General features: G+C 41.1%; 1 protein-coding gene across 1 annotated transcript in view; it reads left to right on the top strand.

The window, feature by feature from the left end:
- Positions 1-23,373, top strand: part of DDR2 (discoidin domain receptor tyrosine kinase 2) — an 87,795-nt gene extending 64,422 nt beyond the window's left edge. The window contains 9 exon segments of the mRNA XM_006173134.3: positions 635-765; positions 3,714-3,872; positions 3,874-3,925; positions 5,349-5,572; positions 6,819-6,946; positions 9,015-9,206; positions 9,479-9,713; positions 11,650-11,799; positions 15,899-23,373. Of these exon segments, the coding sequence (XP_006173196.2) occupies positions 635-765; positions 3,714-3,872; positions 3,874-3,925; positions 5,349-5,572; positions 6,819-6,946; positions 9,015-9,206; positions 9,479-9,713; positions 11,650-11,799; positions 15,899-16,033 (1,406 nt within the window). The 3' untranslated portion in view covers positions 16,034-23,373.
- The last annotated feature ends 684 nt before the right edge of the window (positions 23,374-24,057 follow it).

The raw sequence follows: 24,057 nt of genomic DNA, 5'->3' as shown, positions 1-24,057 counted from the left end.
GTTGGTTCCTGTAATTCTTCAGCTGAGGAAGAGCCTGGATCATTCCAACTGCTTCATGAAAGTTTGGGAAGCTTGGAGCAGAAACAGGAAAAGGGACATTTCTAGGTGAGACCCATCGTGAGGATCTCGGAGTGGAAGTCTGCGGAGCAAAATGCTTGTCTCTCTAATTGGAGATAAATATGGCAAAGTATATCCATTGCTTCAGACAGTCACTGGCCATATAAGTCAGCAATCTGGGAAACATGAGATCAAGTTTCTCCAAAGAGGACTCTCAGCTCCCATGACGGGTCTCAAAGAATGCAGAGTGAAGCTGATTCTTCACCTGTTTTTCATGAGGTGTGATTAGGGGCCAGTAGACTTAGGCCATGGTATAAAGGAGCAACATTTTGGGAAGAGTGGAAAACCTCTCCATTATCCAGTCTAATTCATGACGAGGAGGAGGCTACTGTCCTACGGTGAACTGTAGAATATAGGGCCAAAGTAACCCAAGCGTAGCAGAAGCGTTAAGGTGGCACCTTGTGGAATTATCTTGAAGGAACAGGTTCTGCCTCCTTATGTCTAGTTCAATCCCTCATGCTTTTCTCCTTGCCCCATGAGATGATAATATTCTTCATCCGTCTTTTCCTGGTTACAGATCCAATGCTTAAAGTCGATGACAGCAACACTCGAATCCTGATTGGCTGCTTGGTGGCCATCATCTTCATCCTCCTGGCCATCATTGTCATTATCCTCTGGAGGCAGTTTTGGCAAAAAATGCTGGAGAAGGTGAGGAAATGCAGAACAATCGTGGGATGGGAAGCTGCTCCATCCTTTCCTACGCTGCTGTTGACCCAGGAGTAAAGGGCAAATTACAAAATTATTTACACGTTTAGAGAGTAAACTGAGGACCCCCAAAAACATAGGAATGGAGAAGCTTGGCTGAAAGGAGTCAGAAAAGAATAAGCTAAGTCCATTTTCTCATTTTTAGAATGAAGATTTTGAAGAAAACTAAAAAAACTCTTCCCAACACACTGAATCTCAAAACGCTGGCATCTCCCTTGAAGGTTGGAGGAGAGTTCAGGCATCTGCCTTTTTTTTTTTTTTAAACAAGTGATTCTGATGCACAACTCAAACCTAGCTAAAGTTTCTGATAATTCTGTTCCTTCTCTTCTTTTACCAACTGTCTGTTTGTTTTTTTGGTGTGTTTGTGTATGTGTGTGTGTGTGTGTAGAAAAACATTCAGCCTCACTGATATCCAAGCTAAGTTTCTCACAATTCTATTCCTACTCTTTCTTGTACTTGAAAGCTTTGGTCATGCGTCCTTCTGAGTCCCTCCTCAGATTTTTTTTTGTCTAGGCCAAATGATCTATATATTTTCTGTCCCATGTGTCTTGTCACAAAAACTTTTTTCATGATTTTACTTGAACCTCATTGAATAATGGTGAGTTGGGTATAGTAGTTATATTTAACTGTTTTTCTGATGAGAAAAATGTGATGTGTTCAAGGTCATACAACTAATACCCTGTTTTCTATGCTTGTTCCAGTTGTCAATCTTGAGGTATGCTGGCTTCTTTTCTTCTAAAATATACACGTTCCACCACAGATGGGATATCTATGACGTTTCTTGGTTTCTTAGGCCAAACAGAAACTGAGTTCTGCTGCTACGTGTCTGATACTCTTGGGATTTGCTGATGATAAAGTGTTTCTAGCTTTGGCCATGGACATCTTCCCTGGCCAATGAGTTCAAGTGGATGTGGACTGTAAGAGGCCCTGGAAACTCTGGGCTGTGAGGCTTGGAAGTGCCCCGGGAGGGCAGGGAACAGGAGGGAGCGTATAGTCTAATTGTGTTTTATAGCTTCTGTGTCTGGTCCTGGGCTCTCAGAGGAGACCAGTGCCTATGTGGAGTACATACCCGAAGAGGTGATAGGGCACCGTGAGAATGGACTTGAATCTTCTGAACTTTTTGTGGGTAGGACAAGAGGGAAGGGACTGAAATCAGTGAAGTGAGGGGAATGACCCAGACAAGTAGCTTGCAATTCCTTCTGATCTGTTACATATTCAAGGGCTAAGATGATTGAGGTCTATTTTAAGGTCTTTCGGCAGAAGTATTTCATGGAAGAGAAGTCCCTCTTTGCTTCCCATAGAGACTTCTATCATTAGTCTGAAAACACTTTAACTAAATTAAAGCTTTCAATCCATAAAGAGTGACTGAAGGCTGAAAGGTAGAATCCACAGAGAGCTCACCCACTGGCATGAGGCAACATCAAAACCTTTCTTCTTGTAGAATGTTGGAACACACTGGGTATCTGAATTCCCAGGTGAGGGGTAGCAAAGAGTGGTGGTGGTGGTAGAAGCTGGTGGACTGAAGGGTCAATGGACAGCTTGAAGCTGATATGTGTTCTTATTGAATACTCTGTTTTGACAGCATTTTAGTTGAGGAGAGGAGGGTCTCTGTTCTCTACTCAATGAGATATTTTTCTCTTTATTTGAGCAAGAATTTACCACTCTTCTCTGACTCATTCTTCTGAGTCCCACTGGGATATATTCATGGGCTGGGGGAGGAATTTTGGATTGGAGACTCTCCAGGTACAAGGGGGAACAAAATTTTTGCCCTTGAATATTTAACTTAGTCCTTCAAGAAATTCTTTCTCTCCCTATAAAGCCCGAGTAAGATAATTCAAGATGCCCTGGAATAACACATGATTTCTTCCTGGGGAAAGATTTTTTTTTTTTTTTGTAGAAAATCCTTAAGCATACACATATATTACCAAAAAAAATTACTCAAGATAGCCTTATGCTATAGCATTATTTGCAAGATACTTACAATGGTGTTCTCAGAATTCACTCTTTGAGAGAGTCAACCCGTATTTATTGAGTGCCTACTCTGTGCTGGGCTCCGTGCTCAGTATTGAGGCTGTTACTACAATAAAGGACCTCTCAGTCTAAGGTATGGAGCAGACATCCAAGTTTTTCCATTGAGCACCCGAAGTGTGTTTGTTGGAGTAGAACATTTTACGTGTTTGCATCCAAATAGTCACATATATTCAGATTCTGGGGTTGTCCTTCTGAAGGTGCAGGTGGATAACATTAGACAGGATTCCAGAACAATCAGTTGTTTTATTCTTCTTATTCTTGTGTTAGGTATCATTCACCTCAGTATCCCTGGATGCCTAGGACTTTCCTTTCCTAGTTTGTAGCCATTTCATTTTTGGTTTGTAAAAGTGCAGGCTTGAGGGGGTATTACCGTGACCTACAGAGCCAGAGTGATCAGGTGAACTACAGCTTCATCACATTGCAGCACATTTGTTGAGTTAATGAACATTTTAATGTATGTCTATACAAAATCAAAGCTATGGAATGGTGTCAGGAAAAGCCATTATTTAACAGAACATTGAAAACTCTAAGATTGAGGAGATCTTTGATTGGCTACTGAGGTAGGTTCTTATGGTACCATATGAGTAATGCTTGTAAGTGCTTCAGTGGAAGCTAATGAATGTTGGCCAGCACAGACATTTGGAGGTCAAATTCTGCCTTGAAGAAGTGAAGGATTAGTCTAAATTTCTACAACACAGGCATTGGTGGAACCAGACTGCATCCCTGACACTTGCATTGCTTCTGGAGTTTGAGTATTAAAGAGTTGTTTCACCTGAGTGGAAGAGCTGGGTTTAAGAAGAGGACAGAGTGACGATCTTCTTTGTGCCAGCATGCCTTTCTCCCCACTCCTTCTCTTCCAGGCTTCCCGTAGGATGCTGGATGATGAAATGACAGTCAGCCTTTCCCTGCCAAGCGAGTCCAGCATGTTCAACAATAACCGCTCCTCATCGCCAAGTGAGCAGGAGTCCAACTCCACCTATGATCGCATCTTCCCCCTTCGCCCTGACTACCAGGAGCCAGTCCAGGCTGATACGGAAACTCCCAGAGTTTGCTCCAGGGGAGGAAGAGTCAGGTGAGGATGAAACAGCTGGCAGATCATTGAGGGACAAAATTTAGGAAGGTGTGACACTATTCTTCCTACTCAACCAAATCTAAGTTTTATCCTAGAGAAGCCCACCTTCTCCTGGGAAGTCCACACTGTCTTTCTAAATTTGATCTGCTGCTGCTCCTAGCCTATTCTGAGCTCCCTTCCTTTGCTGTGGGACATAGCAGATGTTTGGAGGGACCCACATGTCAGAAGAAGAAAACAAATAAAACGTGTTACTAAGATGCTAACACTAGAAGAACCTAAACAGTCTAATGAGTCCAACCTCCTCATTTTTCATAGGAGGAAAGTGAGAAAGCTCAGATAAGGTACTCCTCCAGCATGAAACACCATCGGGGTGAATGCAGGACAAGAATTTGACCTGGAGGAAGAGAAAGTAAAGCTAAAGACACGTTAGAATTCCCAGATTTTTAGCCACCTAGATAATTGAGTTTTTTCTAACTTTTTAAATTTCTCTTTGGTGAAAATTTATTAGACTAATACAAGATTTTATTACAAGAGTAAGTATTTCTTGCCTTTTCTCAGCAAAAGCATTGCTTTGATAAAACAGTGCCAATTGAATCACATCCCAATGTTTTTGAAAAAGTGCTACAGAATGACATCAGATGGGGTGGTGGGGTCATCAGTGAGGCTCAGAGCAGCTTTCCCATGAGGTCAGCAACCAGAGAGTGACCCCAGTCAGTAGAAGAGGACTGGTGGTGCTCAGGAGAGAGCTAGTTGGAGAAGTAGACAGGACTAACTGTGAGAGCATAGACTTTCCAAAGGGTCCTTCCAAATGAAGAAAGGAAACTACTGTGTATTTAGATAGGAAACACTGAAGGAGCATATTGAACTACAGAAATTTTACAGAGGCACCAAGAATAAGGGATATAAATGAATTTATTTCCTAGGCTGAACCAAAGTATTTTACCTATTTTCTGAAGTCTTAAACACACCCCCACCCTCATATTTTAATGTGTTTTTTTCTAACGTTAGGATGTATCTTAAGCTAGATGATATAAATTTAGTCAGAAAGTTTTTAATCTCTAAAATAAGTTATCATATCGGTGATAGTACCTTAAAATTAAGGAAATACGCTATTAAGTCTTCAAACTTTAATACCTCCACCCAAATATAGTGCAGGCCTTCCTGTGGCTACACCAGAATTTCACGAGCTTAGCCAAGGAGGTTGTTAAGGGTCCTGTAGTAAGAGGGTACAGATAAGTGGTGGCCTGCATTCTGAAGGTCACAAGAAAGAGCCTCTAGAGGACTCATTCCCCAAATAAGAATGTCACGGCGTAGGTTAGGCTGTCTTGGGGGCACGTTTTAGCCCTCGTTTCAGATTTTCTTTTTTGAAGAGATCTCCAAAGATAACCCCTTGGAATGAGACTCCTTGTCCTTGTCTTCCCAGGCTGCAGCGGTGTCGTGAAGCCGGTCCAGCCCAGTGGGCCTGAGGGCGTGCCCCACTATGCAGAGGCTGACATCGTGAACCTCCAGGGGGTGACCGGAGGCAACACCTACTCAGTGCCCGCCGTCACCATGGACCTACTCTCAGGAAAAGATGTGGCTGTGGAAGAGTTCCCCAGGAAACTCTTAACTTTCAAGGAGAAGCTGGGAGAAGGCCAGTTTGGGGAGGTGAGCTGGCTTTTTGAATGGGGCCTTTTTTGGTAGCTCAAAGGAAGTGGTTGAATAAAAACGGCCAGTAGAGCAAAGTGTCCCATCCAGAGTGCATTCACACTGAATGTCTCCTCCGCTTGCCTCTCCTTGCACAGTCCTCGAGAAGACTACTATTGGGTCAACCTCATCTTTGCCAAATAGCTGTGGAATTCCTGGGAATTCTGATTTTTTTATATAGAAGTCTTTAAGCAGGCAAGTCACTGGACTTAGATATCCTGAAAAACCTTCAATATTTTGAAAAATTTTTACAATAGGTTATAGAGGGTGGGGACCATAAGATGTGATCATCGGTTATAAACTGTCCAAGAACATCCTGCTATTTGATAGCCACTTTGGGTTTTTTTTTTTTTTCCCTTTTCATGGGAGTTACGTGTAAAATGGTCAAAAACAGCCTCGCCCCTGCCTTTGGTCCCAGAATCGGCCGCTAGGGAATGAATCACTAGCTAAGATAAGGAGGAGCGCTCTTCGCAGTCGCCCTCAGAGTGACGCGCGTAATACCTGACTCTTCACTCTTAAGTCAGTCACATGAGCCGTCTGAGAATTCAAAGCAATGATTTAAGTGGCAATAGAAGTTCTTTACCACCACCCGCTAAATTCCAAGTGTAACTTGGTTTCATAAGAATATGTGATTGGTTTCCAGTGTGGGTGGCATGCATCCTTGTGAAGGTTTGGTGGCGGTGGAGCTAGAAGGGTCCGTGGCACCTGTTTATGGTGTTGTACGCACCCATTCTGTCTCCTGGGTTGGAAACACAGGCTCGTTATACTGTCACTAGTATGTAGGGGTTACTGATAATGCTAACCCCATACTAAGGGATTAGTTAGAGAGGAAATTGCCTTCTGTTTTGCACAATCCAGTAACTAAACTTCCTTGAATCAATGCTCAAGCATTTATACCAAATGACGTTTTGTAGTGGCTTTACTGTAACAAAATACGATGCCACAGATTCATTCGCGTAACTAATATTCCAATCAACGCATATTTCCTTTATAAAGCAGTTCCATGTCATATTAGCTGGGTGTCTTACCACTGTTTTTATCAGTGATTGGAGTCAAAGATGTGCTGTTACACGTATCTTCTTACTGGCCTTTTGATTATTTTGCCTGAGTTGTAAGAGCTAGCTGATCTCCAGGAAATGCCCAGCAAGAGCACTGAGGCACCTTCAGGAGAAAATGATCATGCTGAGACTAGATGACTTTTGTCTAGGTCCATCTCTGTGAAGTGGAGGGAATGGAAAAATTCAAAGACAAAGAGTTTGCCCTAGATGTCAGTGCCAACCAGCCTGTCCTGGTGGCCGTGAAAATGCTCCGAGCAGATGCCAACAAGAATGCCAGGTCTGTGGTCTGCATTTTGAATTTTCCTTTATGTATTTCAACCTTCAGGATCAGGAACACTTCTGGAAATGTCTGAGCAATTTTTTTTTTTTTTCTTTGAGATGGGAAGGTCTGCGAGCTGCCTTACCTAACATTTCCATGGCTGTACTTTCTTTTCCTGATAGTCCTCATCTCGGTTCTCACCTCTCTCAAAAACAAATGTACATTTTCTGTTGGATCTGCTACATATTTACTTCCTACCCTCCTCTGCACAGCACTGTCCTCCCCAGCATACATAGCAGTCTGAATGCATCCTACCTCTTCAGTTGTTGTACAGAGACACACTCCTGAATGTCGCTACCTCTCCTTGCAAACTTTTCACAATCACACACATCTTTCTTGCTAAGCTTCTTCCATTCTCCTTTTTCCTTCTGCATTTCTATTTACTTTCTCATCCCTTTTTTTCTCTTTTATGCTCCTTTTCTTCTATGTACAGCAACCCCCCAAATGAGAAGCTACCTCTGCTTGGAAAAGTATCCATGGACCTCAAAGCAAAAGGATCCCCAGTCCTTTAGCAGTTTGCCAAACTGGCTAATAATCTCTTGGATCCTTAACTACATACATTGGTTTCCAGCCCTACTCCGTTGTCTGACAGCCTTTCCGTTACAGTAATGGTGAGTTAATCCTCACCCAGAGAGGCATGTTGGTTGAAAGCTGGTTGTATGTGTCTCAGAGGAGTCCACACATCTGGGTAACATATGCATTTCCCCCTTTGGGTTGGCTTGATTTGTCTCACTGACATTCAAAGGGAGGGAAAATTTATGATCCCTATTCCTCAAATTATCATAAATTCCAAGAATGGAGATAGGGTTTCATTAAAAGTCTTGGAATCGACAGGATGTGGAATGAAGAAAGAAAGGCAAGGGAACAGAACAGAACTGTGGAGGTTTTGGAATTTTAACTGTGAGAATTTCAATCTTCAGAATATTAGTATGAATGACAAGTGACATCCTCTGGGTCCCAGAGAGAGATAGAATATTCCCAGTATTAATCTTAGCACATCACTGGAGAAAGTGGCAAGAAGAAAAAAAAAAAAACAAAACTACAGACGGTGACCAAGACTTTGCCCATTGTTTTGTCTGGTGAGGTTTGGTGTCCCACCTGTGTCCCCTCCAATTTAGCAATGATGGATGGCTTAGACTCTGGGCCCTCCCAAGCCAGGGAACCCCTGGTTTGAGGTTGAAGGGGGGATGAAAGAGGGGAGATGTTGCATCAGGACTACGTTGATTTCACAGACTTTAGATTGACATAGTATGACTCCCAGGCCAGGATTTCTAGAAAGCTCACAGGAGACTTATAGCCAGTCTGTTCCAATAGTTTTGAGAATGTGGGCTAGTGGTCTCACAAATCCAAATATTGTAACTGGGAAAGTTATAGCCCACTTTGTGACTCAAGGGTGGGTGTCACTGTCTACTCCAAGTGTTATTAGTGTTGGCCAACTGAGTACTTCTTTTGGAATGACCCCGCATTTCCACCGCAAACTTTAAACAGCTCTGCTTTGAACAGGGCTACTAAGTGTGTGCTGTGATTGACTGCGGGCGTGCCCTGCATTAAGAAAAGCCAGGATGGGGAAATAAAAAATTATCAGATAAACCAGAGGATGGTCATTCACTTTATAAACAATGTCCTTGCCTTTATTTATGGAGTGACTCCATGGCTTTTTAAAAGCATAAATACCCCCATTGCACTTAAAATATGATTTCTAGATAAAGATTTTATTTTTAAGATGAGGGAGCAGGATATATTTGATTTAACAAATGTTGATCACTTTCTGTGTGGTAGGGATGCAAATGTGAATGTCATGGTTCATGTTCCCCGCAAATTACAATTGAATAGGGTGCATCGTATTCCAGAATGAGTGAAGTGAGACAGTTTCCAGGTACCAATGTCTCTGTCCTCACCAAAGGTTATCCAAAGGGGAACAAGACTGGATATAATGGGGATGTCCAGACTTTGCTGTGTCTTCTTCCCCCATCTTGATTCTAACTCTGGGAGCCTCTGGGCTTATCTATGTCTGTGTCCTCCAAAGGAATGATTTTCTTAAGGAGATAAAGATCATGTCCCGGCTCAAGGACCCCAACATCATCCGTCTCTTAGCTGTGTGTATCACTGACGATCCTCTCTGCATGATCACTGAGTACATGGAGAATGGAGATCTCAATCAGTTCCTTTCCCGCCATGAGCCCCCCAGTTCTTCCTCCAGCGATGTACCCACTGTCAGGTAAACAAGCCAGGTCTTCCATCTCTTCCCTGTGTTTGTGAGACTCACCTGGGATCTGGAGATGGGGAGCAGTAAGCCTTAGAGTTCATCAGTGTCCTGGGATGGCAGGGGAGGTTAGTGTGCAGGGAACAATGGAGCAGCTGCCCTTTGGGGGAAAGCAAAGAGAAGGGGTGTTGTGATGGGAATCCCAGTTTGTTGGTACCACCTTTAGAAAGTGGACCTTTCACAGCTTCCTCTCTCCATAGGCGACTTTCTCTCTTCTGTTTCCTCAGTTACACCAACCTGAAGTTTATGGCCACCCAGATTGCTTCCGGCATGAAGTACCTTTCCTCTCTTAATTTTGTTCATCGAGATCTGGCCACGCGGAACTGCTTGGTGGGTAAGAACTATACCATCAAGATAGCTGACTTTGGAATGAGCAGAAACCTGTACAGCGGTGACTACTACCGGATCCAGGGCCGGGCGGTGCTCCCGATCCGCTGGATGTCCTGGGAGAGCATCTTGCTGGTGAGTTCTCTGCATCTCTGAGCTCCACCCTAGCAGCTGGCGTGTGGGCGGGTGCACAGGGCATGGAGGGACACACCTGAGACAGCAGGAGGCAGACGATAAATAGGCTTTGATACTTCCTCTGACTTGAGATGATTTGCTTTGTATACTAAGTATTATGTTTTTGACACCTGCCTACTTCTGCTGCTAAAATGTAACACGCTTACTATAGAAAATTTGGGAGAAAAGTTTAAAAATATACCCATAATGATAAGAGATTTAGTGTCATTTCTTCCTCTCTACCCTGTCTGCCTAACTGATTGATCTGAATTAATTTAGAATGTTAAAATCTTGTCATTTAAAGAACTGTAATCCACACAAAATATTTTCCTTCTTTATTAATTTCATAATAATGTTTTCAATTATTATCTAGACTGATCTCTATTTTTATGTTAGGGCTATCACCATTTACTTTTTAAGTTCCTCATTCTTTCCTTTATAATTTTTATTCAACTCTTGGTATTTTGGACTATGAGTGAATAATTTTTCCAAATGCCTCTCTTAGAGATATATCTTCTGACCATGCATATTTGAGATAATTTATTGTTGATTTTATACCACTTAGCTGATTTATAGAATTAATAGATTTTAAACTTTTACTTCCCACAATGCTGTATACATGTAATTTTGTCTTTTGTCATTTAATATTGCAGAGAAAAGCCTGAGAGCAATCTAGTTTTGTTCATTTATTATTAATCTGTTTATTTCTTATTCATATTCTTATAGGACTCATTAATTTATTTTGAAATGAACAAAATGTATAGTTATCCTAACTAGTATTAATATTTTCATATACTTCCTTTGAGGATTTTTTTCTATACATGTATTTCTGTGAACATATATATTATATACATAAAATTATATTACATATTGGGATAATACCATGCAATCCAATTCTCTATCATTGATATTTCCTATGTTAGTAGATATTTTTCAAAAACATGATTTTAATGGCTGCATAATATTCCATTGTGTGGTTATATCCTATAATTTAATAATGTTGCTATAATTTGATATTTAAGTACTTTGCAATTTCCTGCATTATGAATGATGCTATGATATACATTGATTTATATAAATCCTTACAAAGATTTTTATCATCTATATAGGTGAATCAAATATTTTACCCATTTCTAATGTGATTGTTAAGCATTGCTCTCTTTAAAGGTATAGCATGTTGTTGTAAAAGATTATTAGACTTGAGATTCAGAGGATTTTGGTCCAAATCTCAGGTTTTTTTCCATTACTAATGGTCTTTTTTTACCAGGACATTTTAGTAAACCTCTCTTGTCTCCCCTTTCTGATCTGGAAAATGAGGATAAATAAGATCATCTACTTCAGTGTCGTATTTATTAAACATGTGCCAGTATTTAATGCATGCTAATTGCATCTGCATCTCATTGCTGTCACTCCTTAGTCTATCCTTCAAGACTGTGACGATCACTGAACTGGGAAGTGAGAGTTCTGGATTCACCCATCTGCATTCATCAGGCACTTAAACTAGATTCCTGTATCTCTAACATAGATGCCATGAACTTCCCATTCTAATTTTGCCTTTCCCTTGAGCATTTCCCCAGTGCTACCCTAGGCCCTGGAGTTTAACCTTTTAACACCCAGTGGGAGAGTCACATAGCTTATGGCTTCATCCTTTTCAGCCCTTGATCTCATCTCCAAGAAAAGTAGACCTCAGCTCAGATCCTGAGGGTGAGAGAATGGCCTACAGCTTGGCATCAGAACAACTTCATATTGTTTCTAGCTTCCGCATGCAAATCTTGGCAGTTCCAGTGCTCCTGGCCCTGGGTAGTGAAAGGGGATAACTCCAAGTTACGAAAACGGAATATACGCTTGTCATGCACAGATTATTCTGGATTTTCCCTTCTTTTCCTGACTTAAACAGGGCAAGTTCACCACGGCAAGTGACGTGTGGGCCTTCGGGGTGACTCTGTGGGAGACGTTCACCTTTTGTCAGGAACAGCCCTATTCCCAGCTGTCAGATGAACAGGTCATTGAGAATACTGGAGAGTTCTTCCGAGACCAAGGGAGGCAGGTGAGAACTGTTGGGGGTGGATGGATGTGGTCTTGGGTGTACTTGAAGGACAGACAAAGGGAAGTTCTGACTTAACAGGTTAGGCCTGAGCTGGACGATGGGCTCCCTGGATGATAGTCTTTTGTCCCTAATTATAAAGATAATGTAAAAGACCAAGAGTTTTTGTCACTAATCGTACAGGTGATGTGAAAGGCCAAGGTCCTTCCTAGGCATCCACTCACTCTGCTTTATCCAGATGTCAACCCACTGATCACTGGGGAGCATGAGGTGTCTCATCAGGCTGCTCCCCAATTCAAAGATACCAGGAAATAAAATCCTATCTCTCATGTTTGATCTATTCCTAGGCTGTGTAGCCTTGTATTCTTGGTTGAAAAACGTAAGAATAAAAACATAAGCTTAAGCTTAAAAGTGGATAAGATGTTATTAGCATTCATTAAGAAATTTGGTTTGAACTGTCTAGTGGTGTTTTTAGACTTACGTTTTCAGAGACCGCCAGGTGCATCCTGGCCTTGCCGCTCCTGGAAGGTACCCCTGGGCCCATCTCTTGTGGCCTCTCAGGACTTGGAAAAAACTGGGCTTCCAAGCTTACAAGGGTGCCAATTCCTAGTCAAGATAATCCAGGATTCCTTTAGGTGACTCAGCGTTTAACATTCTCGTGAGACATGGGATTCAAATCTTGCAGGTGGCTGGAGCACCGCGTCCCCAGAGTGGCCTGGCCACAGCACACACTCGGAGTGTGGCAGCTCGGGCAGGAAATAATAACAGCTGGGGAGAGGAAGAAGGCTCTTGCAGAAAGCTAAAAGTGGATCCTCTGTGGCTTAAACAGATCAAAGCAAGCAAAAGATAAGGGAGTGACTAGAGATAGCACAATATGCAGGTTAAAAATAGGAGGGAGGGTCCTGGAATTTAACTTTATCTTGGTACTCTAGATATTTTGGTAGCAGAAGATCTAAATTTTCCATCTTGGCTATGAGGTACTTGCTTTCTCACCAGGACAAAGGGTAAATGTACTCCTGTATGCAGGAGATAAGCGAGTAGACCAAGGAAAAATGTTTTTCTCCTGGACTAGTACATCATGGCCCCCTGGATGGCCTATTAGAAGTCTCATGGCCAATTAAAGGTTCAACTAGGAAATGTAATTTTATTCATCATAACAACGATTCTATCCTGGAATTACAGGCAAAGGAAGGACTATTGTAAACCTGTTAAGTTTCCCTCATCTGATTATTCAGTGGCTGAAATCCCACATGGAAAAAAATTTGTATCAGGCAAAATTGTACCACTAAATATTCAGCCAAGAAAGGCATGCTTCCCCCTACTTTTTTCCCACAATATACTTTGTATTACAAATATTGTAATTGATACTAAATAGCTTTTTGCTTAGCATTAAGACGTTAGATATTAATTATTCAAATATTACGCTATTCAATTTCACAATAAAATAGTTTTATCATTTAATGGATATTTTAATATCTAATAATCTCTGAGATTTAATTTTTCTTATTTATTTTTAAATATTCAGTTTAAAAGTGTTCACCATATTCACCTTTACTAAAAACTAATAGTGAACCAAATTTATTTTGACCAACTGCTAAATGGTTGAGTGGTAAAGTCAAATATTTGATTAAAACCAATGCTAAAGCCAAATACTCCCACTATGTGCTAAGTTAGAAGCTTCTCATCTGCAAGCATGAGTTTGAATTTTTGATAAAAACTTATTTAACATATGAACTTACTAAACATAATTTATTAAATTTGTATTTTATTACAATTTGCAAAATTTAATTATGTTAAATTTTATTATTAAAATTTCAGTATTGAAATTTTAGAAGTCTGACATGGAATATATAGGAACAGTAATTTCTCAACACTATCAGCTATTAGATGGTTTCTCTGGTCACTAGACTGTACACATGTGATCTAATTTGTTTTCAGATGGCACAGTCAAGGTCACCAACATGTTGAACCTAGAAAAGATAATGCAGAAGAAAAATTTTCAGTGACATGAATTCTAGCAGGAATCTTATACTTAAGCCTCATCGCTTAATCAAATCTTAAATCCTTTGCATTCAATTGAAAATGCTTGGAAGTCTACAACAATAATTTCAATAATTAAAAAATGTATTTGACATTTTTGTTTCCAGTTTGTTTTTACGAACTGAAGAATTCCCAGATAGCAGTTTCCTTGAAAGCTCATGGTCTAAATGGAATTAAATAATTAAAAATTAAATACAGTTTTAAAAGTTTGTTTTAATGTTATTAAAGATGGAATTCTCTATAGATAAGAATTATTATGAAATATAACTTGAGTTATTATACAGTTTTGTAAAAGGCAAATTATTTATTTATTATTTCAATTTTATTGCCTCAAAACAGATACATTTATTCTAAAGATACCTTACAAACATCCCACAAAGGGCTTAACAGTTTTAAGTTTCACCAATAGTATTAAAGAGTGCCCATTATCCTGTAACCTTATTTATATTAGTAATGTTTTCTTTTAAATTCTTGGTATTTTATAACCATAGTCATTTATAACATACTGAGTTAAAGCTTGTCAGATCTTATCAAATATTCCAATAGAAGTCACAATTATTTGCCTTTTTACTCGTTAATTAAGAGTCGATGATGGCAAGCTCCTTAACGTTGGTCTCGGTTATGATTTTCTGGGTTTGACACACAAACAAAGGAAACAAAAGCAAAAATAAACAAGTGGGACTGCATCAAACTAAAAAGCTTCCAAACAGCAAAGGAGACCATCAACAAAATGAAAAGTCAACCTACTAAACTAGAGACAATATTTACATTTTCTCTGATAAGGGTTAATATCCAAAATATATAAAGAACACATACAACCCAATAGCAAGAAACCAAACAACCCAATTAAAAATGAGCAGAGGAACTGACTTTCCAAAGACATACAGATGACCAACAGGTACATGAAAAGGTGCTCAACATCACTAACCATCAGGGAAATGCAAATCAAAACCACAATGAGATATCATTAGCTCACACCTGTTAGAACGGCTATTAGGACGAAGACAAGAAATAACAAGTATTGGCGAGGAAGAGAAAAGGGAACCCTCTGTGCGCTGTTGGTGGGAATGTAAATTGGTACAGCCACTATGGAAAATAGTGTGGCAGTTCCTCAAAAAAATTTAAACTAGAACTACCATATGTTCCTATGATGCATGATATAAGCTGATGTTGGTGTGGGAGAAGGCAAGACAGCTGCAGATGTTGGACCCATGGTTCAAAGAGCCTGAGAAATTTAGGTTTGGCTCAGGAATATGTCAGTATACCAAGGTATTCAAAAACACAGGTAAAGAGTTGACAGGAATGGATTACAGGCAAGCAGAAGATGACCTGGGGTCAAAAGAGTAGCATCTCGCTGGAGGAAGAAGTCAGTAAGTGGCACTCTGGGAGTAGAGCCAAATCCAGCTCTAGGCTAGAATTCAGGGCAGGGCTGGAAGGAGGGTGAAAACACAGATGTTGGTGAATAATGTAAAGAAGAAATACAATCTCCTCTACCTGGGGCCAACACAGGGGAGAGGGAGGGCAGAGAACATTATGGTCAGGAGCTACATGGACACAACCTGCATCTTGGTTTCTGTAGCTGGCTAAGATTTTATCCCAGTAAAGGAACCCCAGTAAAGGAGCCGAGGCAACTAACATACTTTCTGCCCCTGCCACGACTGGCCCAGCCAAGATCAGCCTCATCATGAGTGAGCCATAAATGGAGGATTTGGTGTTCCAATCACTTGCTGTCCAGTCTAAGCTGCCTTTGTGCTTCAGTTTCTTTCTGTCTTTTCCTTTTTCTTTTTCTTTTCTTTATCTTTTTTGCATGATAGTAGGGACCCCGGAATAGCCCATCAGGAAATTCTGCTCCAGAGAACTAGAAAAGACAAAGCAGATTGGGAAAGGAACTGATGTGATTAGAGCTCTTGTGACAAGGAATAGAATAGACACCACGCTCATTTCAGTTTTCGAGTCCAAGTGGGGAAGTAGGCAAATCAAACTGTGATGCAACGACTCTTCTTTCTCACCCCCTTCTTAAAATTCTCTCTCTCTTTTTTTTAATTTATTTTTGTTTCCGAAGACTTACCTCCCCCAGCCTGCCATTTGCCCTGACTCTGTGTATAAGTTGATGCTCAGCTGCTGGAGAAGAGATACCAAGCACCGTCCTTCATTCCAGGAAATCCACCTTCTGCTTCTTCAGCAAGGGGATGAGTGACGCTGTCAGTGCCTGGCGACATTCTGACGGCCCAGGTCCTCCTCACAAGACCTACCACTCACCTGCACCTAAGCCACTCCTTCTGGACATTGAATGGACCTGAGAGACAGAGGCCTGTTTGCTTTTCTCTCTCTCTGTCCCTCGTCTCCCTCCACTCCACTCCCTCACTCTCTATCCCCGACACATATATACATTTTTTTTTTTACATTAAAGAACTAAAAAAGAAAAAAAAAAAGCCTAGGGCAGATCTAGTAAAGAATTTTACTTGATATACCAAAAGTGTTGGATAACAAAGGCTAGATAATTTAGATAATTTATAAAGGTTAAATGTGCTTGTGTTTATAAATGTGCAAATTATACAATATTTTTTTCCATGTCGCCTTTTAAAAAATGGTTTCAGAAAGAAAAACTTGAAGAGTACTAATGTCTTAGGAAACATGTGATCAGGCTGAGGGAAAACACTTGTTAAGTGTGGAGAATCTGATGAAATGGTATTCGGTACTATCGCAGATGGTTTTGCTTCCTAATTTGTCCTCTAGACATGTCTGAAACGCTGTGTCTTCCTCTCCTGGCAAAGTAGATGCTCCATGCTTGAAAAACTCCAGCTTCTGGGATGGGTGTTTTGTTCATTCATGGGCAGGGATCAGGGTTGAGGTCTATATGCATGGGAAATTCAGAGAATGTATGTAGGAAAAGAGCATCGACTGCAGGGTCGTATGAACAGGAATTGTCATTTGAAAAAAAAAAAAAAAGTACCTCGTGCATGGACGTGTTCTTGAACGGAGAATGGATGCAGCAGAAGAGGCCTTACGGAGGACAGGTAACAGGTGCGCTGCTCATTTCTGCAGAGGGCCCTCCTCTTACCTTGTTCAGACATTATTGTGTGTGTGTTTTAGTGAGAGCCTGATTTTGAATCAGTAAAAACTGTTGTTTTGATGTCTTGATCTTAGGTCCTTTGGTTTCTGTCCTCTAAATCTTCCAGCTCTTTTAGTGGATGAATCCCCTATGGGCCCTGTGAACTGGGCATTTAATTTCTCAGGCATAAATATCTGAGGGCCACAATAGGGAATGTATTCTGAGCGTTCTTGAAAGGTTGACCTGGGACTGACGAAGGGAGGTTACAGAGAGATTGATGTCCATTCCTTATCAGGGAAAACACAGCCAGAGGCAGAACATACAAGCATGAAAGAGTGGCCTCCAGAGGTGGGGAGTCCTTTGTCACTGAAGAGGTTCAGATATAGGCTGAAGAACTAGGCAAGGAAGATGTAGGCCTTCAAACACAGATGTAGACTCATGGGAGATGATACTGTTTATCCTTCCACCCTAAGAGTCCTTAAGAGGCGCAGGTAGAGCGTGGTGGAGGAGCTGCTCGCTACTACTGCTTAGCGTTCCCTCTTCCTTGGAGCTGGTTTGACCAGCAGAAAAGAAAGCATTGAGACTCTAACTTCAGAATCCACAGACACTGATAACACTGTCTAATGAGTGCACTTAGAACAGATTCCAAGCTTTCACACTCCACAAATCCTAAGATTCGGTATGAAACTCAAGAAGGGAACCCTCAATTCCCGTTGAGCAGAAACAAGAAAGGATTACAGAATAAGCTTCTCAGACTTAAAGGAAATAGTCTTGCCCCCTTGGGTCTGCTTCTTTGGCCTTCACCCAGCCCACCTTCCATACAATCTCTCAGGAGCTTTGGTGGTTCCCTCTGTCTGGCCTTCAGGGCTGCCCCAGGCCAAAGCACAAATCCCCAACCCCCAAGATTCATGTCGTGGGTCGTCTTCCTTCCCCTAGCAAATGCCCTTTCCCTATAGTTGTCCTGTGACTCTGATCTGGTCTCCCAGGACTGCACTTTCTAGAGGGCATCAGTTTGGGAGCTATTTCTGCCTCAAGCCAAGTGTATCGTCTTGGACAAGTCACTTTGCTTCTTTGGACTTTTGTTTCCTTATCAGTCAAGTGAGCAAATCGGATGAGATGATCTTGAAGTCTCTTCCTGTTCTGATATGTTCAGTGCTCACAGGGTAACTAGATCTACCATGGATGCAGACTCAGTTATCCGGTCGTGTCCTGCTCTGAAAATTGTGGCCAGCAAAAGAGATTGCATGGGAAGGTCACTAGAATAGTAATACTAACACCTGCCCCTTGTTCAGTGCTTTAAAGTTTACCATGTGTTTCCACGTACATTATCTCACTTGATAAATGCAGGGATAAATGTTCTTTTATACCTTGTGACCTGCCACGCATTCTACATGCTCAAGATCAATGTTAACTTCACATATTATTCAGAGTTCTCCAGAGAAACCGAACCAATGGAATATATATATATATATTTATGATTTATTATAAGGAATTGGCTTACATAATTATGGAGGCTGAGATGTCCCACAATCCACCATCTGCAGGCTGGAGACCCAGGGAAGCTGCTGGTGGTGGTGTTCTGAGACCCAGAGGGCCAGTTGCAGGCAGGAGAAGGCTAATGTGTCACCTTGATCAAGCAGTCAGGCAGAGGGGGCGAATTCCCCCTTCCTTTTTTTTTTTTTTTCCCTTCTATTCAGGCTCTCATTGGATTTGATGATGCCCACTCCTACTGGAGAGGGCAGTTGACTTTACTCAGTCCACCAATTCAAATGCTAACCCCATCCAGAAACACCCTCAGAGACACACCCAGAAATCATATTTAATCTGGGCATCATACGTCCCAGCAAGTTGACACATGAAATCAGTCAATACACTCCACTAAAATTAAACAGATTTGAAGTCAGGACCTACAGCCTCTTCTCATTTATCCACAAGTCTCTGGCATCCTCCATCCTCCATCTATATCCAGACCAGGCCGTGACTTCCTATGGGGCAAGAGGAGATACGTAATATAATTCGTCCTTCCTTTGCCTAACATCCTCCACTTACTTCTTTTTTTACAATTCTGCCCCCATACACTGCATGTCATGATCCCTTAAAAAAAAATCTCACATTTACAATGTATTTAGTACATCTGGATTTTCCTGGCCTCGAGTCAGAACAGTAATTTATTTCGGGTGGCTGGCAAATATGTATTGTCACGTACACGTCTCCTTTCCTGAGGTGAGGAGGGCTCCATCCTCTGGGGCCGAGACTCATCCTACAGACACGGGTTTCACTTCTACCTTAGCCATCCCCACTGAGTTTAGCAACACACATCTAAGAGAGCCGACCGAGTGCGTGATGAAGGTTGAGTATGTAGAATTTTAATGTCTCTGGAATCTAACTGAGACAAGTGATGCTAGAAATTGTGTAGAGAAGGAGCCAGGAAAAGCGATGAGAACCTGTGAGGCCCTGTCACCTTTCTAGTAAGTTATCCTCTTCGTGATCTGCATGACGTATTTTATGTCCAGATGGTAGTTTGGGGTAGTCAGATTTCAATTTATACTCTTGCTGGTTAATGTGCTGACTGCAAAGTCCAAATCCTGATGCGCTGTTCCAAACACATGTGCTCAGAAGAGATCTGGAGTAGGAAGAGACATTCCTGGGGCAAATGTGGTTCTAATGCTATGGAAAGATGGCTTGCAAGTGTACAAGACTGTGTAGCAAAGAGCATTGCATGGAAGTGGAGTAAAGAGTGAGTAAGAGAATGTGCTATGACTGGACGGGAGGCAGGTGGGGGTTTAGAAAGAAGTCTGCATACTAAGGGGTAACGGAGGGAGTGTGAGAAGGGCGGAGCAGGTTAGGGCAAGTAGGGGAGGCACGGGGATCCTGTGGGGAATCCACTCTGAAGCACAAAAGCAGATCTCTCTGAAGAGAGAGCTAAGTGAGGACGGAAAAAGTAAGTGTCTTGAAGATCAAAGCTGAATGGATATGGAGAAAGAAGACATTCCAGGTGATAGAGATTATAAACATGTCTATTAAAAAAATGAAAAGTCAGGTGCAGAGTATGACGTGGAAGGGAGCTTTTCGGAGTTTTGAGAAAGGGGAAGCCCATTGTGAATATAAAAACACATAAACAACCAGCAGGGAAAAAGCTTTTCATCTCAGAAGAAGTGGGAGACGGAGGCAGTTTCAGCACCTGTGTCTTCTCGACCATATCGAGTACTGGGGTTTAATGGTGGTGAGAAGAAAGCAACTCTTTGTCTGACCTAGACTTGGCTTTCCAAGTGCTGCTTTGGAAATGAAGACCAGGAGATGGAGGACTTACGGTAGTCCACGAAGTTTTGTGTTCCCTTCTTTACTTCTGGTTATGAAATCCATTTCAAACGATGCTCATCATTGCTGTGCCCAGAAAGGCCACAGGGAAGTGTTGGAACAACAGGCTTAAGTTAGACGAGACTGAATCTTGTTCGGTATCTGCACAGAGAGGTGCGTGCCATGTTGGAACCATGTGCTTTTCTAGTCCCATCCAGACTTCCCACAAGAAAACCATAATGTGGGGCTAAGCCGTATGTTTTGAGTAAAGGAGAACAGAAGAAAGGCGAGTATCTGAAAGGGGGAAGGAGATTGTGAAGATGTTCCGAGGAGATAGTCTAAAACAGAACAGCATCTGTTTTGCCCAAAACTACAATCAAATGAAGACAATGACAGTCGAGGCTTAGATTACTCTCAGTATATAGCTATTAAGTCTGTGATCGTAAAATGAGTCTATAGACCTGGAATTTGACATCTTAGTCTTTTCAGGAAGACCTCTGACCTCTGGCAGTGCACATGGTAGGGCCCTAAATGTTTCTGGAGGATGCAGATCCAGATCTCTGAGGGAACTTCCTTCTGAATTGAAATTTAACACTTTTTCAGAAACAGATGAATGTCTTCCACTTGGTAAATGTCTTGGAGTGCTAAGCTGAGATGGAAGGAGACTGGAATCATTAATGGTGATTGGATTTCTGGCATTTTGTGTTCTCTGCTACAATTAGCTGCATTGCTTGGTGGCAGACATGGTGGGTAATTGTTTAGTTGCTGTATCCTTTTTTTTTTTTCCCCCAACTTATTATTTTGAAATACTTTAAGACTCACAAGGAGTTAACAAAAATAGTACAGAGTGGCCTTCCCCTAACACCAGGCTTTCCCATTGATAACATCTTATGTAACCACAGTCCATTTTCAAAACCAGAAAATTGACATTGGTTTAATACTATTAACTAAACTACAGACCTTACTCAGATTTCACCAGCTCTTCACGTGGACACATTTCATTTCTGGATACTTTTAACCCTTGCTGATTTGTAACCTGGCCTCGCTTGGATGCCTCAGGAAAGGCATTATTTGGATCAATTCTACAAAATCCTAAAGAGCATATAACGAATTAATCTGCTCTTTTATCAGTAAGCAATATCCTGCTTAGACTGTTTTCACACTTTCTGACTAGTTTGGCTGTCTGGCATCTGAAACAATTCAAGAACAGCTTAGAAAAACCAGGCAACACAAAGGACAGTAAGACATACCCACTGGCTAGAGACGAGGGTATAAGAGAAAATTACAGATGCTTTCTGAAGTTCCTGCGAGTGATTAGGGTTTGTCTGGTGGCAAGGAGAGGACTTTAGAATAAACCAGGATTCTGGTCAAGAGCTCGGTGGCGCTTAGTTAATGGCGCCAAGGATGGCTTGTGGAAGGAATAGAGGACGATGGTATAGACCCCTAATGTGTAATAAAACACTATTTTTAGAATAGTAGAGACGTTTCATTTGCCTAAACATCTATTTTTAAGTGGACTAACAATCACATTGGACCAAATTAAACACAGTCACAGTAGCAACCTGGCTCGAAGCTTGGGGAGGGGCCTGGGCGTGGGGGTGGGGTGTTGAAACTGTTTTTGTGGATTACAGCTTTGAGTTTCGTGATGGTATTTTTAAGTTGTCCTGTTTAAGGGTCACAAGATTATACCGGTGTTCACCTCTACATACCCCATGTCCTGTAACATTCCTAACACACAGTGAGCACACGATAAGTACTTGCTGAATGTTTTTTTTTTTTTAATGAATAAAAGATAGAAGCAGAAACTTGTCATTCAGCATAACTGGAGTGAATTTAGAGTGAATTGCTTTGCTGTAATGTAGAGGATTTATTTTCAAATGAGGAAAGAGGAAAAAGTGCCTAGACTTGTACCTGGTGTAGCACATCCTTCATGTGTATATTTATTGATGATAAAGTTGATCTATGGAAATGCCTTATTCTTTGAGGTGTTTAGACAGAAATGCAAGGTAGTTCTCTACTGGGTACCCCACCAAGAGCAGGGAGAGACTCTGGCCCCAAAGTCAGCTCAGTTGAAACAAGCTTTTTAGTTTCTCCTGCAGACACCTTGTCAACAATTTTACGGGCTTCCAGAGGAAAAAGATGAGAGTCCTAAGCTAGCCTATGCTGACCCACATTCACAACTGCATGTAAAGAAAGAATGTGCAAAGGGTCTCAAGGGAAGGCACAAAGGGATAAGGTGATCACTTTCAGTGAAAACCTGTTTTCTTGAAAAGAGTCTTGGAAAGAATTGAAAGTTGAGAGGGTTCCTGCAACACACCAGGAGTTTGTAATCCAGCCCATTCATGTTATGTCCTGTACTATCCATGATGCCCTGTTCTTCTACCCCATTGTCTGGTTTCTTTTTCTGAGGACTGAGTTTCTGGAGCAATGTGTGGTGCATTCTTCCTACAAGGAGGAAACATCTGGACTTTTTTCTGCAGGCTTTGGAGGATGATGTGTTTTGTCAAGGGGTAAATAGCAAACTGATTTAATTTCTGCTTAAAACTATCCTAGTCATCCCCAAATAGAATGCATAAAATTTCTCTGTATTAGAAAAAGAAATGAGATACCCATTGTATATTGTCTTTTCTTTATTTATTCTCTGTAAGTCTGTCAGATGATAAATTGTAAATAACAATGATTAAAGAAATATGCTACTGATCGATCCTTCTCTCTGTGAAGATAGCACTGGTGTGGGCTTTGTTACCCTTCCTCTTTATGCCCTTATACCCTTTTTGGAGAAATGATGGGGCACAGGGACACAGCAGAAGGGTGTGTGTGGTGTGGGTGCCTGTCTGTTGAGGTATACCCAACAGAAGCTTATTTACCTAGGCCTCTCACATATTAATTGACAGTTTATTGGAAGAAAAGCATCTTGGTCTCTGGCATGTCCAAACACACCAGGGAATGGGATTTTATGTTGTCACATTAGTCGAGAATTGGGGATTCTTTATTGTTGTTGTTACAAAGTTGTCTTGTTTGATACATAGAAATCCTTTCTAAATCCAAATATGATCTGTCTCAAGACCACCCAGGCATACAAAAAACTATGAACAACCAGAATACAGACTCAGTCTTCATAACAGAGACTAGGATGGAACCACCCAAAGCAACATGTTATCAATAAAAATTTCAACAATCTTACTGGAGGAAAGAGTGAACTGAGTTTTTATTCTTCATAAAAATATTAGAAAACAATGGTCAAATAGAGAGAAGATCAAAGAATAGGTAGGTAGAAAATACAAGGAAGAAAGGTTTTGAAGGGAATCAGGTAATTAATAAAAATATATTAGTTTTTTTTAAAAAAGATACCAAACCAGTTGATACCAAATTAATCAAAACCTCTAGGATATTCAAAAGCCAATGCAAATAATCTGTCTTATATCTTTCAGAGATCATTCCTCTTCATAAATAACTAAAACTTTGAAAGAGGCTATGAAGTAAAATATGTTCTGTAGAGTTTGATACACAGTGTGCAGTACTGCTTAGTGTGGACTCGCCCTGGTGATGGTTTCACTGTTACCAGTCCACCATAAACCCAGAAACCTAGAGCAAGCAGTTTGGCAGAGTACTCTTACATCTGATGAATCGAATAATAAAAACAAACAAAACAAAAAAAAGAACTGGGGCTTGTATTTTGTATGCCTTTTGCTTTTTATTTCATTATTCTAGTAATTTATTTTTATTTTATATTCCAAAAGTACCCATCTGGGATAGCTTGGAAAAACAAAACAGGTCCTTTACCACAAAGAGTTTGAGACACGCTTAAATAGATTACAGTACACGATCCATTACGTCCCATGTAGTTCTGAGATTCTCTGATTCCATACCAT

This window comes from Camelus ferus, chromosome 21 (assembly GCF_009834535.1).
Source record: "Camelus ferus isolate YT-003-E chromosome 21, BCGSAC_Cfer_1.0, whole genome shotgun sequence".
In the NCBI taxonomy this organism is placed as follows: domain Eukaryota; kingdom Metazoa; phylum Chordata; class Mammalia; order Artiodactyla; family Camelidae; genus Camelus; species Camelus ferus.
This window is presented reverse-complemented; position numbering and strand designations above follow the sequence as displayed.